The sequence below is a fragment of the Lepidochelys olivacea genome, assembly GCF_965140295.1.
Source record: "Lepidochelys olivacea isolate rLepOli2 genome assembly, chromosome: 11".
Lineage (NCBI taxonomy): Eukaryota > Metazoa > Chordata > Testudines > Cheloniidae > Lepidochelys > Lepidochelys olivacea.
In genome coordinates, this window is record NC_140421.1 from 43,748,779 (window position 1) to 43,769,208 (window position 20,430).

Genomic DNA, 20,430 nt, shown 5'->3' on the forward strand with positions numbered 1-20,430 from the left:
GCAGAAGACAGATTCTTCACTCCTTTTGGATCCCCTCCACTGGACCAGAGGAGCATCATGATGCAGCAAGTGGAGAAGGGAAGAGAGTTCTTCCTGGGACTCCTTTCTCCCCCTTACTATACTGAGGAGTCTTGTGAGGCTCTTCAAATTCAGTACCTGATGAACTTAATGAGGCTTGTCAGCCCTATGAAGGCTGTGTTTTTCTCTCCAGACCTCACCTTCCCCTTCCTGCCACCTGCCCCTCTTTCCCTTCATTCTCCTCCTTCTCCCAGGGTTGCCTCCACAGTGCCTTCGTCCAACCTTCTCCCCTCTTCAGCCCCCATTGTCTCCAGACTGCCACAATTACAACAGATAGCAACAAACAACTAAGGATCATGCACTATTCTCAGTGCTCAAATTTGCAGCCCTCCACTTCCACAACCAAGCAGTCCTGTGCTGGCAACTCACCCACCCTGCAGTAGGGACAATGCGGGGCTTCCCTTACAATGATTCCTCCCAGCCAGTGGGGACCACTGTGGTGCCAGAATTGAAGGCAGTCGGGTGGGTATTTTATATCCCCTTTGCCTGCTTTCTGCTCCACATGTTTGCTTTGGTGCCACCATGGGGGAGAAGGGAATCAGAGGTGGTCGGCTGCCTCAGTACCCCACTGTCTGGAGAGGTGAGGGTCTAATGGAGGGGGTGTGCAGGATAAGGAACTAGTGGGCAGGATAAGGAAGGGACTAATGAGGTGGACGGGGCTAATGGAAGGGACAGGGGTTGACTAATAGGAGGAGATGGGCCATGGTTTGAACGGGCTGACAGAAGGGGATTGGCTACATGGAGGGGGGCTACTAGGGAGCAGAGGTAAAATGGAGTTGGCTCCATTCCCTCCTGGGATCCTTGGCCACCCTCTCCCCCAGATGACTCCATTTTAATCTCCAATACAGCAACCAGTCCAGTATCTCTCCAATAACCCCCAAACTCCCTCTCACCCAGTAACCTGTCAATGATCCTTTGGTTGCCCCCAGCTTCCCTCAAGCTGCCTGTGGTTCCTCAAAACTTCCTTTCACACCTGCTCCTGATGCTCAGGGAAATCAGTGATTGCTGTCATCAGTAAAATAAATGTTATATGGAGCTTCACAAACTCCAGGTTTCTGGGTGAGTCACTGTTCCCCCTCCCTCTATAAGCCCTCTATAAGCAGATGGCTGAACAAACAATGAGGCTTCTACCCAAAATAAGGCTGATTAGAGAGACAAGGTGGGTGAGTGAGGTAACAGCTTTTACTACATCAACTTCTGTTGGTCAGAGACAATTTTTGAAACTTAGGCCTTGTCTACACTGCCCCTTACAGCGCTGAAACTTTCTTCGCTCAGGGGTGTGAATAACCTCCCCCCCTCCCCCCCCGAGGGGATGCAAGTTTCAGCACTTTAAAGTGGCCGTGTAGACAGTGCACCAGTGCTGGGAGCTAGTCCCCTCACAAAGGTGGTTTTATTACAGCGTGGAGAAAGCTCTCAGCACTCTGCTGGAACTACACAGCCATGTTGAAGCGCTGCCATGGCAGCGCTTTAACATCGGCTGTGTAGACATACCCTTACACAGAGCTCTTCTTCAGGTCTGGGTCTTTGCTGACTAAGGACAACTGACTGTGAGTGGGTTGTGACATATTCAAAGGACATATAGTTTCACACCTCAAGGTGGGAAACTGAGGCAAAGTACAGTGCCCAGTGTACTGTGGGCAGGTGTTTGCCATGGCTACATGCTTTTGAATCATGGTGGTGGTGTTTTCCCAAATTAATGCTGGGTTTGTAAGTGGGGAAGTACTGCTTCTTAGAGGTATTGCCCAGGGTAGTGTTTAGTTTTCCCAGATTACTGGGTGGAGGCTGAAGCCAGTTCAGTTTTCTATTAAGACGATCCCCTAGATATTGAACCTGGCCTTTGTTGCTGCCAATGCCATCTGAAACAAGGGTTACATTTCCCCAGACCTGAAGAAGAGCTCTGTGTAAGGTCAAAAGCTTGTCACTTTGATCCAATGAAAGATATTACCTCACCCATCTTGTCTCTAATATCCTGGGACCAACATGGGTACAACAACATTGCATACAAAAGAAGGCTCACAATGCAGTTAGTGACTGATCCCCAGGTATATGGAGCCACTGCGTAGGATGGGGCCTAATGTGGTATTTGATCCAGATACATCCAAGAACTACAAGACTGAGGGTGCACAGTGTGTTTGAGGTTTGATTCCCAGTCCATGGGAGCCTCTGCCCAGCACAGGGCTGTACCGTGTGGGGGGTTTGATCCCCAGTCTATGGGAGCCTCTGCCAAGCACAGGCCTCTATGATGTGTGAGGGTTTGATCCCAAGTCCATGGGAGCGTCTTCCCAGCACGGGGCTGTATGGTGTGTGTGTGGGGGATGGGGGGGGGGATGGGGGGTGTTGATCTCTGGCCCATGGGATCCTCCGCCCAACAGGGGGCTGTACAGTGTGTGTGTGTGTGTGTGTGTAGGGTTGATCCCCAGTCCATGGGATCCTCCGCCCAGCACGGGGCTGTACAGTGTGTGTGTGTGTGTGTAGGGTTGATCCCCAGTCCATGGGATCCTCCGCCCAGCAGAGGGCTGTACAGTGTGTGTGTGTGTGTGTAGGGTTGATCCCCAGTCCATGGGATCCTCCGCCCAGCACGGGGCTGTACAGTGTCTGTGTGTGTGTGTAGGGTTGATCCCCAGTCCATGGGATCCTCCGCCCAGCAGAGGGCTGTACAGTGTGTGTGTGTGTGTGTAGGGTTGATCCCCAGTCCATGGGATCCTCCGCCCAGCACGGGGCTGTACAGTGTCTGTGTGTGTGTGTAGGGTTGATCCCCAGTGTAGGACAGGTGCTGGCTGCCGCCAGGGTCATGCTCATAGCGCCGCGTCGGTGCCATTGCGGGAAGGGGGCTCTGCCCCCCGGGGACTCCGAGTTCTTCGCTGCGGGGCTCCCGGCGGCAGCGGCCTGCCCTGCTCGGAGCGGCGGGGGATGGGGCCGGCCCAGCGCGGCCTCCGCCGCCCCGAGGAGAGAGCTGCGGGAGGGGCGGGCCGGGAGGCGGAGCGGGCCCCGGATGCACTTGCCCCGGCGCTGCGAGGCCGGCTCCCAGTTCCTGTGCGTGCCCTTAACCTTGCGGGGCTGCCACTGGTGCCTCCTGGCGCGGCCGGGACCTGCGGAGCGCGCGTGGCCCGGAGGGGATCATGTCTCTGGTGGCGGAAGCGTTTGTGACTCAAATAGCAGGTAATGGGCGGGCAGGAGAGGGCGGCGTGGTGGACGGGGCGGGGGAGTAGGAGAGAGTCGGAGTAGAGGGATACGGGGTGGCAGAGGGGGGATGGGTGCGTGGGGTGGGGGCTGGAGCGGGCCGGGGGCAGGCAGGGTTCAGAGGGGGGCATGGGACTAGCAAGGGGGGAGGGAGCGGGGTGCAAAAGCCAGTGGGTGGGCTCTCTCCCCATACCCAGAGAGCCCAGCCATCCTGGCGTCAGGCTCTTGTCGAGTATTGGCACGCCTTGTAAGCAGTGTCAGTAAATGTTACCTGCGTGGTGACCATGTTATTGATGATGCTGTCTGAGGTAGTTTTGCTGTGGTGTTTAAAGAGCTGGATTATTTATTGCAGTAACTAAACTACGTGGCATTGTGTGGTGTCCCACTGTATATGTTGTGCCTTGGAAATGTTGTCATGCAAAGCTCAGAGTGTTTAATAGCCTGATGTCAACAACATGTGTATCCTACAGTGTCAGATTACAATGGTAAACACATATCACATATTATTTGAATATCTTAGTGTGACTTGGTTGCCCTGCCACCCCAAAAAGTGTTATGTTATATTTTTTTTAACTTGCTAGGCCATTTTCCTCCATCAGAAGTTGAAGTTTATTTGTATCTTATAGAGGCCAACTTTCTCCTCTTTCTTATTTTTCCTCTTCATTTTCTAAGGATACATACAATTTGACACTTGTTACCAAAATATTAAGTTCAAGTTCCAAAATCATTTTATTTTGATTTCTAGAAATGCTAAAATGGTGCCCATCTATACGTTGTAGTTGCCCTTGACATTTAACTGCAGCAATTATAGATACCTACCACAAATTCCCCTTCCCCCCTCAATGATTCCTCATACATAACATAGGAATGGCCCTACTGGGTCAGAGCAAAGGTCCAGCTAGCCCAGTATTCTGTCTTCCAACAGTGGCCAGTGCCAGGTGCCCAAAGGGAATGAACAGAACAGGTAATCATCAAGTGATCCATCCCCTGCTGCTCATCCCCAGCTTCTGGCAAGGAGAGGCTAGGAACCCCATTCCTGCCCATCCTGGCTAATAGCTATTGGTGGACCTATCATCCATGAATTTATCTAGTTCTTTTTTGAACCCTGTTATGGTCTTGGCCTTCACAACATCCTCTGGCAAGGAGTTCCACAGGTTGACTGTCCGCTGTGTGAAGAAATACTTCTATTTATTTATTTTAAACCTGCCGCCTATTAATTTCATTTGGTGACACCTAGTTCTTGTGTTATGAGAAGGAGTAAACAACACTTCCTTATCTACTTTCTCTACACCAGTCATGATTTTATAGACCTCAATCATATCTCCCCTTTGCCATCTCTTTTCCAAGCTGAAAAGTCCCAGGTTTATTAATCTCTCCTCATACGGAAGCCGTTCCATATCCCTAATAATTTTTGTTGCCCTTTTCTGAACCTTTTCCAATTCCAGTATATCTTTTTTGAGATGGGGAGACCCCATCTTCACAGAGTGTTCAAGATGTGGGCGTACCATGGATTTATATAGAGGCAACATGATATTTTCTGTTCTATTATCTATCCCTTTCTTAGTTATTCTCAGCATTCTGTTCGCTTTTTTGACTGCCGCTGCATGTTGAGAGGATGTTTTCAGAGAACTACGCACAATGACTCCAAGATCTCTTTCTTGAGTCGTAACAGCTAATTTAGACCCCATCATTTTATATGTATAGTTGGGATTATGCTTTCCAGTGTGCATTACTTTGCATTTATCAACATTAAATTTAATCTGCCATTTTGTTGCCCAGTCACCCAGTTTTGAGAGATCCTTCTGTAGCTCTTCTCAGTCTGCCTGGGTCTTAACTATCTTTAGTAATTTTGTATCATCTGCAAATTTTGCCACCTCACTGTTTACCCCTTTTTCCAGATCATTTATGAATTGTTGAATAGGACTGGTCCCAGAACAGACCCCTGGGGGACACCACTATTTACCTCTCTCCATTCTGAAAACTGACCATTTATACCTACCTTTTGTTTCCTATCTTTTAACCAGTTACCAATCCATGAGAGCACCTTCCCCCTTATCCCGTGGCAGCTTACTACACGTAAGAGCCTTTGGTGAGGGACCTTGTCAAAGGCATTCTGAAAATCTAAGTACACTATATCCACTGGATCCCCTTGGTCCACATGCTTGTTGACGCCCCCAGAGAATTCTAGTAGATTGGTGAGGCATGATTTCTCTTTACTAAAACCATGTTGACTCTTACTCAACAAATTATGTTCATCTAGATGTCTGACAATATTGTTCTCTCCTCCACCACCCCCTTCCCCCCGTTTTGGGTAGGGAGATAACTTTTTTGGAGTGGGAGACCTGAAATCTTGCAGATGCCATGGGAAGCAAGTCTAAGGGGAAAAACTATTGAAGACAGTTGGCAGCTTTTCAAAGAGACATTACTATGAGCAAACTATCCCACTGCGTAGGAAAGATAGGAAGTATGACAAGAGACCACCCTGGCTTAACCAGGAGATCTTCAATGATCTAAAAATCAAAAAGGAGTCTTACAAAAAGTGGAAACTAGGTCAAATTACAAAGGATGAATATAAAAAAATAACACAAGTACATAGGCACAAAATGAGATCAAACTAGCTAGAGACATAAAGGGTAACAGGAAAACATTCTACGAATACATTAGAAGCAAGAGGAAGACCAAGGATATGGTAGGCCTGTTACTCAATGAGTGGAGGAAAACAATAACAGAAAATGTGGAAATGGCAGAGGTGCTTAATTACTTCTTTGTTTCAGTTTTCGCCAAGAAGGTTGGTGGTGGTTGGATGTCTAACAGTGAATGCCAGTGAAAATGAAGTAGGATCAGAGGCTAAAATAGGGAAAGAGCAAGTTAAATATTACTGAGACAAATTAGATGTCTTCAAGTCACCAGGGTCTGCTGAAATGCATCCTAGAATACTCAAGGAGCTGACCGAGGAGATATCTGAGCCATTAGCAATTATCTTTGAAAAGTCATGGAAGACAGGAGAGATTCCAGAAGAGTGGAAAAGGGCAAATATAGTGCCAATCTATAAAAAGGGAAATAAGGACAACCCGGGGAATTACAGACTAGTCAGCTTAACTTCAATATCTGGAAAGATAATGGAGCAAACAATTAAGCAATCAGTTTGCAAAAATTTAGAAGATAATAAGGTGATAAGTAACAGTCAGCATGGATTTGTCAAGAACAAATTGTGTCAAACCAACCTGGTAGCTTTCTTTGACAGGGTAACAAGCTTTGTGGATGGTGGGAAGAGGTAGATGTGGTATATCTTGACTTTAGTAAAGCTTTTGAAACTGTATCACATGACCTTCTCATAAACAAACTAGGGAAATGCAACCTAGATGGAGCTCCTATAAGGTGGGTGTATAACTGGTTGGAAAACTGTTCCCAGTGGTTCACAGTCATGCTGGAAGGGCATAACGAGTGGGGTGCTGCAGGGATCCATTCTGGGTCTGGTTCTGTTCAATATCTTCATCAGTGATTTAGATAATGGCATAGAGAGTATACTTATAAAGTTTGTGAATAATACCAAGTTGGGAGGAGTTGCAAGTGCTGTGGAGGATAGAATTATAATTCAAAATGATCTGGACAAACTGGAGAAATGGCCTGAAGTAAATAGGATGAAATTCAATAAGGACAAATGCAAAATACTCCACTTAGGAAGGAACAGTCAGTTTCACACATACAAAATGGGAAATGACTACCTGGGAAGGAGTACTGCGGAAAGGGATCTGTAGGTCATAGTGGACCACAAGCTAATATGAGTCAACAGTGTAACACTATTTCAAAAAAAGCGAACATCGTTCTCGGATGTATTAGCCAGAGTGTTGTAAGCAAGACACGAGAAGTAATTCTTCTGCTCTACTCCGTGCTGTTTAGGCCTCAACTAGAGTATTGTGTCCAGTTCTGGGTGCCACATTTCAGGAAAGATGTGGACAAATTGGAGAAAGTCCAGAGAAGAGCAACACAAATGATTACAGGTCTTAAAACATGACCTGTGAGGGAAGATTGAAAAACTTGGGTTTGTTTAGTCTGGTAAAGAGAAGACTGAGAGGGGGACATGATAACAGTTTTCAGGTACCTAAAAGGTTGTTACAAGGAGGAGGCAGAAGAGTTGTTCTTCTTAACCTGTGAGGATAGAACAAGAAGCAATGGTCTTAAATTGCAGCAAGGGAGGTTTAGGTTGGAGATTAGGAAAAACTTCCTAATTGTCAGGGTGGTTAAGCACTGGAATAAATTGCCTAGGGAGTTGTGGAATCTCCATCATTAGAGATTTTTAAGAGCAGATTAGACAAACACCTGTGAGGGATGGTCTAGATAATATTTAGTCCTGCCATGAGTGCAGGGGACTGGACTAGATGACCTTTCAAGGTCCCTTCCAGTCCTATGATTCTATGATATTTAGTCTTTTTCTAGATGAGAATGTCTTGGTCAAATTAGAAGTTAGTCAGGCAAGTTGTTCTTCAGTTTTAGATAGGGATTTGTGGAAAATATGGTTATATAACTCTGCAAATGGCTGAATAACTCTCCTCTTAGCTAAGGTGTTGCATAAAACTCAGCACCAAATTAATTCCTTAGATGTCCACCTTCCTGCTGTCTTCTGTAGCTTCATTGATTTTTAAGGCCAGAAAAGACTTATGATGATCTAGTCTGATCTCCAGCATAACACAGGACATAGAATTTTACCAAGTGAAATTTTTCAAGCCCATAACTTCTAGCAGATCTACAGTGCATTGGTTGGAAACACATCAACTTTGATTAAAGACTTCAACCGGTGGAGAATCCACCACATACCTAGGTAAGTTAATGGTTAATTACACTTACTGTTAAAAATGTGTACCTTATTTCTAGTCTGAATTTGTCCAGCTTCTCTGTCCAGCTCATTAATCTAGCTCGCAAAGGCATAACAAGATCTAAAGAGCCCTCTACAGTCTATTGAACCTTATTCTATAAAACAAACTTATGACCTGACCTCTGCTTTGTCGGAAAATGCTCAGTGTCAAAGCACTTATCTGGCCTTAAAATAATAGACGTTTCAGCCATAAAAAACTGAAGGAGGGATAGCTCGAGGGTGGGAGGGGGAGAGATAGTTCAGTTGCAGGAGGGATAGCTCAGTGGTTTGAGCACTGGTCCGCTAAACCCAGGGTTGTGAGTTCAATCCTTGAGGGGGCCATTTAGGGATCTGGGGCAAAAATTGGGGATTGGTCCTGCTTTGAGCAGGGGGTTGGACTAGATGACCTCTTGAGGTCCCTTCCAACCCTGATATTCTATGATTCTAGTTTTCATAGCTGATCTACATTACAGACCGTACAGTTATAGACTGAAAGTAAATGAAAACAGAAAATCTTCCAGTATGAACAAAATAAGTATTTTTGGAGATTAACTCAGGCAGTATCTTGGCCAATATCCATTACATTTCTTAGCTTTCCCAAGAAGTTATTCACCTTGAGCCAGTGGGCTGGGGAGGGAGGGAAGCTATTGGACACTAGAGGTTGTACCGAATGGACTCCTCAAAAGTGGGTGTGCCTCACCTTGCCTGTTGCCCCAGAACCTTGTAGTAAAGATACATCACTAGGATCAAGTATATGGCATGAATTGGAATCACAAACTCAAATTGCCTCACAGTACCTTCTCTTGAATAGGCTACATAGAAAGTGACACTGATGATTATAAATCTTAGTGTCAAAAGGAGGATTATGTTGGATCATATTAAAGAAGTTCTGTATTAAAATCACAAATGAGCTTGATTCCCTATAGTTTAAATTCCAGGGTATTACTAATTAAGAAGTCTCTTGGTTTTTGGTACTGTTTCTCTCCCTCTTTGTGTGAAACTTGCAAGCTGCTAATTGTGTTAGTACATTCTAAGACAGAGTCTCTTCTCAAAGCAATTCTTTGTAACAACAACTACTCACACAGAGAGAGACTCAAAGCAATACTCTGTAACAACAGAAACAGCACCCAGAGACTCCCCGCCCTTTTGTTGTATTCATCTCGCTTTAACAATTGTGATTAAAATAGAGATAGAGGATGTGCGTGGATGGATGTTTGGTGTGGATAATAACTGAATGATCAGGGAGGTGCCAGCCTAAGAATCCAGTGTCCATTGGCTGAAGAAGGCGTCAAGTGGAAATAACCAGAGGACCCCCGGAGGGCAGACTGGAATCCACCCAACAGCCTCAAGGATGGGAGAACCAAAGAACAAGATAACATCTGGCAGCACGGAGCCGTCAGGAATGTGTCATCTGCTGATTGATTCAGCAACAGCATGATGAAGCAATTCCCATAGCCTGGCATAGGAAGAAATTCCTATAAAAATGGACTCTAGAAAGTGAGAACTTTGGGGTCTGATTCTGCAAACCAACTTCCAGGAGCATCAGATGAGCATCTGACAAGGCCCTGCTCCCTCATGTCCAGGCCACCTGGCCAGTGGCTTGGCATGAGCAACTCTAAGGCTGGTAACTATGATAACAACCTTGCAGAACCTGTGTATGTGTGTGTGTGTGTATATGTATGTGTGTGTGTGTGTATATATATATATATATATATATATATGAATAAATGAGAGATTGAATGGAATGTTATAGCTATAACTAACTGCTTACTATGATTCTTTCTGTATTCACAATAAATGTGGCATTTTGCCTTTTCCCCTTTTAATAAGATCCTGCTGGTTTTTATTTTATTGGTATAACACATTACATTTCTTAGCTTTCCCAAGAAGTTACTCAGTAAACAGGGCCCCAGGGTATTACTTTAGTAATGTATTTTAGAAGAGGCGATTTAAAAAAAAAAAAAAATAGTCAAATATGCTCCAGTGCATACTGTGTGCTGAGCAACCTGAAGAGATGAAGTACAGTTTCTCATTCTTATGCCAAAGACAAGCAGTTGTGCACACACGTAAGAATATGTTTTTGAGGGTGAAAAAAGTGCTATATTAGAAAGAATACCATTTTAAAATTATGATTGCTTTAAAATGTCCTTATTTTCTACGTCTCCATTTGTGAGTACTGGTTTCCTATTATGCATTCATGGAAATGTAATCATGACTAAGAATTTTTTACATTAGTAATAAAAATGAAATTTGATTGTTTTCATGAACAGGACCCTCTATTATTAGCCAATCATTTTGTCATGGCAATTCCAATTAACTCTAACTGCCCTAGCAATATAGCAGCCATAAAACATGGCTTTTTCACATGTGCACTTAAATAGAATCAGCCCAGCATAGTTTATTTTCTAGAAATGTATTAGAAGCAGAGGATTTTTTTCTGTCAAGGAATGTGTCATAACTTCTCAGAGGATGTCGACTTTTTTAAAGTACTGCCTATCCTCCGCTTTACCATACTTCATGCATTCCCATCAAGACAGTGGGTACAGAATCTCATACTTAATCACTTGACCACATGCTTGAATACCTGCAATATTTCAGCAGACTGGTGAATGGTAATTTCTTAAGGGCTCTGTGTGAGTTGTGTCCATTTGAACATGCACAGGCTGAAATTGTGGAAAAGCAGCATCACTTGCCCCATAACCTCAGCCGTGCTAAACACAATGCCATCAACAGCCTCAGGAACAACTCTGACATCATAATCAAAAAGGCTGACAAAGGAGGTGCTGTTGTCATCATGAATAAGTTGGAATATGAACAAGAGGCTGCTAGACGGCCCTCTAACTCCACATTCTACAGGCCATTATCCTCTGATCCCACTGAGGAATACCAAAAGAAACTATACCATCTGCTCAAGAAACTCCCCAAAAAAGCACAGGAACAGGTCTGTACGGACACATGCCTAGAACCCCAACCAGGAGTATTCTTTTTGCTACCCAATATCCATAAACCTGGAAATCCTGGATGCTCCATCATCTCAGGCATTGGCACCCTAACAGCAGGATTGTGTGACTATGTGGACTCTCTCCTCAGGCCCTACTCTACCAGCACTCCCAGCTATCTGCGAGACACCACTGACTTCCCGAGGAAACTACAATCCATCGATGATCTTCCAGAAAACACCATCCTGGCCGCTATGAATGCAGAAGCCCTCTACGCAGTCATTCCACACAAAGATTGACTACAAGCTATCAGGAACAGTATCCATGATGATGTCCTGGCAAACCTGGTGGCTGAACTTTGTGACTTTGTGTTCACCCACAACTATTTCACATTTGGGGACAATGTATACCTTCAAGTCAGCGGCACTGCTATGGGTACCTGCATGGCCCCACAGTATGCCAACATTTTTATGGCTGACTTAGAACAATGCTTCCTTAGCTCTTGTCCCCTAACGCCCCTACTCTGCTTGCACTACGTTGATGACCTCTTCATCATCTGGACCCATGGGAAAGAAGTCCTTGAGGAATTCCCCCATGATTTCAACAATTTCCATCCCACCATCAACCTTAGCCTGGACCAATCCACACAAGCGGTCCATTTCCTGGACACTACAGTGCTAATAAGCGATGGTCACATAAACACCACCCTATACCGGAAACCTACTGACCACTATACTTACCTACATGCCTCCAGCTTCCATCCAGGACACACCATACGCTCCATTGTCTACAGCCAAGCTCTACGATACAACCGCATTTGCTTCAACCCCTCAGACAGAGACAAACACCTACAAGATCTCTATCAAGCATTCTTAAAACTACAGTACCCACCTGCTGAAGTGAAAAAACAGATTGACAGAGCCAGAAGAGTACCGAGAAATCACCTACTACAGGACAGGCCCAACAAAGAAAATAACAGAACGCCACTAGCCATCAGCTTCAGCCCCCAACTAAAACCTCTCCAGCTCATCATCAAAGATCTACAACCTATCCTGAAAGACGATCCCCCACTCTCACGGAGACAGACCAGTCCTCGCTTACAGACAGCGCCCCAACCTGAAGCAAATACTCACCACACAACAAAAACACTAACCCAGGAACCTATCCTTGCATCGGGCTTTGTTGCCAATTGTGTCCACATATCTATTCAGGGGACACCATCATAGGACGTAATCACATCAGCCACACATCAGAGGCTCGTTCACCTGCACGTCTACCAATGTGATATATGCCATCATGTGCCAGCTGTGCCCTTCTGCTATGTACATTGGCCAAACTGGGCAGTCTCTATGCAAAAGAATAAATGGACACAAATCTAACATCAGGAATCATAACATTAAAAAACCAGTAGGAGAACACTTCAATCTCTCGTCACTCAGTAACAGACTTAAAGGTGGCAGTTTTGCAACAGAAAAGCTTCAAGAACAGACTCCAACGAGAAACTGCTGAACTCAAATTATTTGCAAACTAGATACCATTAACTTGGGATTGCATAGAGACTGGGAGTGGCTGGGTCATTACACAAATTGAATCATGTTAAGTATCCTCACACCTTCTTGTCAACTGTCTGAAATGGGCCATCTTGATTATCACTACAAAAGTTTTTTTCTCCTGCTGATAATAGCTCATCTTAATTAATTAGCCTCTTAGAGTTGGTATGGCAACCTCCACCTTTTCATGTTCTCTGTATGTGTATATATATCTTCTTACTATATGTTCCATTCTATGCATCTGATGAAGTGGGCTGTAGCCCATGAAAGCTTATGCTCAGATAAATTTGTTAGTCTCTAAGGTGCCACGAGTACTTTTGTTCATTTGAACATGCTGAGTATAGTCTGCTGCTCTAATGCACTAATGATTAAATATAAAAAGATGAACAAATCATTTATGTGGAGTAAGAAGCTTTTTATGGTAATGTTGGCTGGGTAATGCTAAAACCATTCACTTACACTTTTCTCTTTTGAATATACAAGATATTGCTGCTGTAAGCTAGAGGAAAAATAACATTTTTCTGTAGCTTTATGAACTGTAAGTATAAATGTTTCATGCATGGCAGATAGGTTTGCATTGCTATGATCTGTTTACATATTGACTATCTCTGAAATACATCCAACAATATATTCTCCCATAGATATGAAAGAGACCATATGCAGACTAATCCTGAACAAATCACAAAATAGCTACAAGGATAGTAATGAGTTCTTATAGCATTGGAAAGTTTTTTAGGAGCCCAGCTCTGAAATGGTATAAAATATTAATCTCTTAACTCAATCTGTTTTTGTGAGATATCAGATGCTGAAATCATCTAGAAAGACTATTGCAAAGATGGACAAAGAGTAGGGAGAAAAAGAACCTTTCCCAAGCACTGGTTCTAGACCAAGGATTGCTAATTGCTCATGTGCTGTACCCAGATTCTTAGGGTACGGCTACACTTGCAGATGTAGAGTGCTTTGAGTTAAACCAGCCTTCGGAGAGCGCAGTAGGGAAAGTGCTGCAGTCTGTCCACACTCACAGCTTCAAGAGCACTGGTGTGGCCACATTGCGGCACTTGCAGCAGCATTGGGCACGGTGCATTATGGGCAGCTATCCCAGCATGCAAGTGACTGCAACTTGCTTTTCAAATGGGGTGGGGTGGGGTGTGACAGGGAGTGTGTTGTGTGTATGTGGGGGGAGAGAGAGGGTTTTTTGGGGGCTGAGAGCATGTCAGCATGCTGTCTTGTAAGTTCAGACAGCAGCAGACCCTCCTCTACACCCCCGCCTTTCTCTCTCACACACGGTATTCCACACTAATGGTTGCTTTGTCTCGGAGCAGATAAGCATGCCAGATGTCAGAAATGGAGCTTTCAAAGGACATATCTGCATTCCTACAGTGATTCAAAAACAATGACAAGAGTGGCCATTTGACTTAAGGGGATTATGGGACGTTTCCAGAGGCTGATCAGAGCGCAGTAATGCAACTCCTCATTCACACTGGCGCCACGGTGCTCCAGCAGGGGTGCAGCAAACGTTATTCCGCTCGCCGAGGTGGAGTACCAGCAGCAGTGTAGCCGCGGAATCAGAGCGCTCTACGTTCCTTGCCAGTGTGGACGGGTAGTGAGCTAGTGTGCCCGGGGTGCCTTTATTGCGCTGTAACTCGCAAGTGTAGCCAAGTCCTTAGTCTAATTGTAGTACTGGGGGAAATTTAATACAGTTTGAAAAACATGCTCCGTCTGCCTATATATATTTTACACTCCCAAAAAGTCTACCCCCAGTGCAATAAAGGTGTGTGTAAAAATAAATTGTCTGTCTGCATCTTTTATGTATTAAGATGAACCATGATTTTGCTAATAATAAATATATAGAGAACAAAACTTGCCACATAAATTGTTCTTACAGATAAAAGTTCAAAGTCTAAATAATAATACAAAATGCCTTCTTAGTTGGTGTATAACAGAAATATGGATGTATATCATGTTAATAGTTCAAGCTTGTATGTTGCAAAAGTAGTTGTACTTGCTTCAAACTAGCTTTAAGCAGTCTGTGCTGTAGTCAACATCAATGCAAGCTGTTTTAAAGGGGCACTGTCAAGTTAAATGTTATTTTTTTTTAATAAACAGAACTTTTATAATTCTAACACCACCTTAGGCTAGTGTAGTTTCCATATGTTTTATAGCTGTGTTTGAGCTGATTGCCTGTCAAATCTCTTCTAGGTCAGAGGAGAAATAATTTACTTTCATTGTTTTGATACACTGTGTATTTCACTTGAGAGAGTCTTATTTCCTGATTTAAGAAGTAATACAATTACAGCTCATAAATGTAAAATGCTTCCGTAGTTGTTTCTGGATCCATTAAGACTAAGCAATCTTTCTCTAATTGGTATTTATTGTCTCATGTTTTCTGTTAAAGTAACAGCTTCTCTTGTCTCTTGACAGACAAACTTGATTACTTTTAAAAATATAATTATAAATTTAACAGATGAAGGGAAGACAGTAGATATATTTCTGGATGTTAGTAACATTTTATACTCTCTTATTTGATATGATCTTATGAAAGCTTACTTGCAAAGTTAGGTTTTAGTTTTAAAATGGCTTGAATATGAACAGTGGCCGGTGAATTGAAAACTGACCGAAAGACTGCAACAAAGGTTAGTACAAGTCCAAAGTATTTTTAGAGTGAGTCCAGTAATTGCTCTGGGAAAGCATCAGGTTTTTCCCATCTCTCTCCCCAATTTCCTCCTTCTGCCCCTTGGGATAAATACATGCACTCCCCATGAAAATCCCATTTTCTTTTTCCTTTCCTTTCCTTTCCTTTCCTCTTTTGAAACTAAAACAAATAGGTGTGTTTGTGGGAGAACTGGGACTCTATTGCTGCCATTCCAAGCTCCAGTGCTCTGGGCACTAAACAGATACCACATACCACTACACTGTTGGCACATTCCTTAGAGCGGCTTTTTAAAATTATAATGAAAGATACAGTAGTGTGCAAAGTTGCAGTGTGTGTATTGGAGGTGTAGGAAGCAGAGGAAAGCAGGGAAGAGAAGGTGCTCATTGGGATTCTATGGGGTTTGATCTTTAAATCCAGTCTTATTTAACATCTTTAATTATTAGAAGGGGGTATAAATAGCCTGTTAATCTGCACATTTAATTTTACTATGAACTGGAAGAAGGTGCTTAAACAGTCAAGACAAATAGTGCAAAATAGATCAGAGAAATTAGAAAATAACAAAATGAAATTGCAAATAATGTAGAGGGGAAAATGTAAGCCTTATTTGGGAGGGGGGAAATTATTCATAACACAGGTATTGAATTGAAGGGTGAAACCTAATAGATAGAAATGCTGAAAGAGGTGGTAGGCTAATATGTCAAACTGAGGAATACCTTTCTAGCTGTTGTATCGCAAGCTGGCATCCCTTCTGGAGTCCATAGGTAGGGATAGGTTTCAGTGGTAGCCGTGTTAGTCTGTATCAGCAAAAAGAACAAGGAGTCCTTGTGGCACCTTAGAGACTAACACATTTATTTGGGCATAAGCTTTCGTGGGCTAGAACCCACTTTATCAGATGTATGAAGTAAAAGATACAGAAGCAGGTATAAATACATGAAAGGATGTGGGTTGCTTTACCAAGTGTTAGATCAGTCTAACCATATAAATCAATTAACAGCAGGATACCAAGGGAGGAGAAATAACTTTTGAAGTGGTTAGAGAGTGGCTCATTACAGACAGTTGACAAGAAGGTGTGAGTAACAGTAGGGAGAAATTAGTATTGGGGAAATTAAGTTTAGTTTTTGTAATGACCCAACCACTCCCGGTCTTTATTCAGGACTAATCTGATGGTATCTAGTTTGCAAATTAATTCCCGTCTGCAGCTTCACATTGGAGTCTGTTTTTGAAGTTTTTTTGTTGAAGAATTGCCACTTTGAGCTCTGTATTGAGTGACCAGAGAGATTAAAGTGTTCTCCTACTGGCTTTTGAATGTTATGATTTCTGATGTCAGATTTGTGTCCATTTATTCTTTTGTGTAGAGACTGTCCGATTTGGCCAATGTACATGGCAGAGGGGCATTGTAGGGGTGTTGCAAAGGTCTCTGATTTTACTGCACCTAGAATATTGTATTTGTTTTTGGGCACCTTATTACTAGAAAGATATTGACAAGTTGGAAGGTGTTCAGAAAAGAGCCCCCTGCTCGCCTCAAAAAATGATCAGGAGGCTGAAGACACTGATTTAAGAGGAAAGTTTAAAGTATGGTGAATGTAAATAACTTGGATAATAGATGACCAAGTTCCAATTCAGGTTGGTATTTAAGCATTTGAGTAGCCCCATTGATTTCATTGGGACACCTCACATGGTTAAAGTTACACACATGCCTAAGTACTTTGCTGAATCCTAGTAGCTCAAGGAGGGAGGGCTAGCTCGGTGGTTTTAGCATTGGCCTGCTAAACCCGGGGTTGTGAGTTCAATCCTTGAGGGGGCCATTTAGGGATCTGGGGTAAAAAAAATTGGGGATTGGTCCTGCTTTGAGCAGGGGGTTGGACTAGGTGACCTCTTGAGGTCCCTTCCAACCCTGATATTCTATGATAGTCAAAATGGGTCAGGTGACCTAAATCTAAGGCCAGGTCTACACTAAAAAGTTAAGTCAAGCGAGTTATGTCACTCAGGGGCATGAAAAATCCACACCCCGAGCAACATAGTTAAGCCAATCTAACCACCTTTGTACGCAGCGCTAGGTTGACAGAAGAATTCTTTTGTTGACCTAGCTACAGCCTCTTGGGGAGGTGGATTACCTACAGAACCCCAGCCATCGCTGTAGTGAGTGTCTACACTGAAGCGCTGTGAGCTGCAGTTCTGCTGCTGTGCCACTGTAGCAGTGCAGGTGTAGATGTAGCCTAAAAGTAGTTGAAGGCTGTTCGCATAAGGCAGGAAGATGATGTATTTAGAGTGGCAAAGGAAGGTATCGTGCCCCAGGGGTGCCTGGGGTGTATCCCTCACTGGAAATGCCTAGGTCAGGGCAGGCTGCAAAAGAGAAAGCCGATACTCCCAAGACTGGTGGGTAACACTGAAGTTAAACTCCCCAACCGGTCACAAACTGTGCTTCTGATCCCCCATGCTGGTTATCAAGAAGCTAAAACAGAAATCACACAGCCCTCTTTATTGCATTCCAGTTCTCTGGCTCCCAGTCAGCACCTAGCTGACGTATAGTGGGAAGTTATTTTAGAAACTCTGCTCACATGTGCAAAATGTTCTTCTGATCCCAAAGGGTCAGCCATGTTGCCAGGTCAATATTAGGTTGGATCTTACCCAAACTACCATGCTGCCAGCCAATCCTTTAGTGCCTAAAACTAAAGGTTTATTATATAGAAAAAAGAAAAAACAAGAAGAGAGTTGTTAAATGATAAAGCACTCAAATATATACAGAGACTATCAAAATCCATATATCAGGTTCTTAGCAGTACTGGTGAGTTTGCTGGTTTGAAAGTCCCTCTGGAACACATCCACAGCTTGCATTGGTCATCCAGTCCTTTGTTCAGAGCTTCAGTCTGTAGAAAAGTTACTCCAGAGGTAAGAAGCAGGACTGAAGGCAAAATGGAGAAGATGCAGCTGCCCTTTATAGTCTTTTGCCATGCAGCTAGTATTTCCTACAGTGCTGATGCCAATCTGTCTGGGGATGTCACCCAGATGCACAGCACAAGTTTGGGAATACAGATATACCACACATATCTATAACTTACAATACAAAGATGATGCAAACATATAAACAAGATTATCATACTTGGTAAATTATAACATTTTCACAGATACCTTATGTGGCATATCTGGCGCACACATTGCAATTTTACAGTATTGGTATTCATGATATCCTAAAGTGACCCTCAGATTCCATACAGTGTCACAGGTATAACTAGGAGTTATGGAATTTCTTTGAGAGGGAGGATTTCACATGAATAGAACAAGTAATAGTATGTCATTTCTTGAGGATTTTCTTTATAAGTCCTCTTAAGTTGCCTAACCCTTTGTCCTCACTCCCAGGAAAACATATAGATTTTGTTTTAGGAGCTGCATTTATTTATTTATTTATTTTTTATTTTATTTTAATTTTGACCTGGTTTTATCCTGACTGGTCTTAGGTCTTCAATCTTCATCCTGTCAGATACTCCTATGTGGTGCTGAACATCCTCAATACCCATTGACTTCAAGTGAGAGATGTGGGTACTCAGCTCTAGTCAAAAGTTTTCAGTATTTTGTAGGGTCAACGCCCTACCCTTGCAGTAAATGCCAGCTAGAACACCCAGTTCAAATAAGCTAACTAAAGGTCATACTTATTTAGTCAGTCTTTCTGTAGGATAAAATAGCAAATTCCATCATGTCAAATGGCTGCTAGAGATTCTGCATATGACACTTTTCTACAAGTTGCTGGCCGCTAAATTCCAGAGTTGCTGCTGAAATTGGGTTTTTCCTTTGACCAGGTTGCTGATCAATATTCACTGAACATACATGATCTATCTGCATTGTACAGTAGAACCTCAGTGTTATGAACGCCTCGGGAATGGAGGTTGTTCGTAACTCTGAACAAAACCTTATGGTGGTTCTTTCACGAGTTTACAACTGAACATTGACTTCATACAGCTTTGAAACTTTACTATGCAGAGGAAAATTCTGCTTTTAATTGTCTTAATTTAAATGAAATAAGTGCAGAAACAGTTTCCTTTACTTTGTCAGATCTTTTTTTTTTAAACTTTCCCTTTATTTTTTAGTAGTTTTCCTTTTTTGTCTCTTCTGCTGCTTGATTGCATATTTCTGGTTCCAAATGAGATGTATGGTTGACTGGTCTGTTCGTAATTCTGGTGTTCATAACTCTGAAGTTCTGCGGTAACTTCTTTGGGGGGAAGGGTTATGGGAATGCATTTAACCAAATAATGTAATTACTGGTATATGATTTAATGCATGCACTTCAATTTCAGAACAAATGGTGGGTGTTTGCACAACTATGAATCTTAGGATAACACATTTTTTCCTTCAAGTAATTAGTGTTCATTTTTGGCAGAGCCTTGGAGTTACTGACTCTATGAACTGGTTTTCTTGACCCTTGTTAGCCTACAACATTAGGTCAATTTTATGAAATTGATTTGAGTACCTTTTTAAAATTGATCTGTGTCTTCACATAGGTGGGTTGAATTGGCTGGTGTTCAGGCAGCTAATTCATAACTTAGTTATACTTCCTTTATTGATCACTACTAATGGATAAGATGTCTTTGAACTGCTTTGGTTCCAATTTGACTGCAATATCATTGCATTAATCAAGGTTTATTCCTACACTTTTATCTTCAGGTAAATTAAAAAAATATTAATTACCAGCATTTCCATATTTATACTTAATAGACCCATTGGCACCCCCAAAACTTAAAATGTTTGCTTTTCCATTATGAAAGGAGAATACACTGGTAATCTGCCTCCTTTTGTTGTATTTCAGCTAGGAAAGAGACTGACAATGGGGTTTTCTTTGGGATGTCTAAAGGTAGAAGATACTGACTGCAAAGCAGATTTTTCCTGTGGCTCCAGTCTCAGCCTGAAATTGGGTGGATCACAAATGGTCTGTTTTACTGTTAGGTGTCAGTGTGATTGAATGTGGAGAGGTTTGTGAGCGAATACTTGGATATTAAGATTGGTAGGTGTGGCTATTGCCCAAATTTACAATTCCATTGCTTTTAGTGTTTGCATTGTTGTGATGAAATACTCTTGAGAAATCTTTGAGAATAGTATATAAATTCACTTATCTCACCAGGTGCAGTGTCTAAACAGCAAGGTGAATTAAGGACAACATTTCTGGTCTTAATTCAGAATATTCTATCT

General features: G+C 42.9%; 1 protein-coding gene across 2 annotated transcripts in view; it reads left to right on the top strand.

The window, feature by feature from the left end:
* Window positions 1-3,072: 3,072 nt before the first annotated feature.
* MTX2 (metaxin 2) overlaps window positions 3,073-20,430 on the top strand; it is a 52,323-nt gene continuing 34,965 nt past the window's right edge. Inside the window, exon 1 of one of the 2 annotated variants that reach the window (XM_084642676.1) lies at window positions 3,073-3,237. In XM_084642676.1, coding sequence (XP_084498802.1) covers window positions 3,198-3,237 — 40 coding nt within the window. In that variant the 5' untranslated portion in view covers window positions 3,073-3,197. The remainder of the gene's footprint in view (window positions 3,238-20,430) is intronic. The other variant, XM_084642677.1, reaches the window with a different exon arrangement.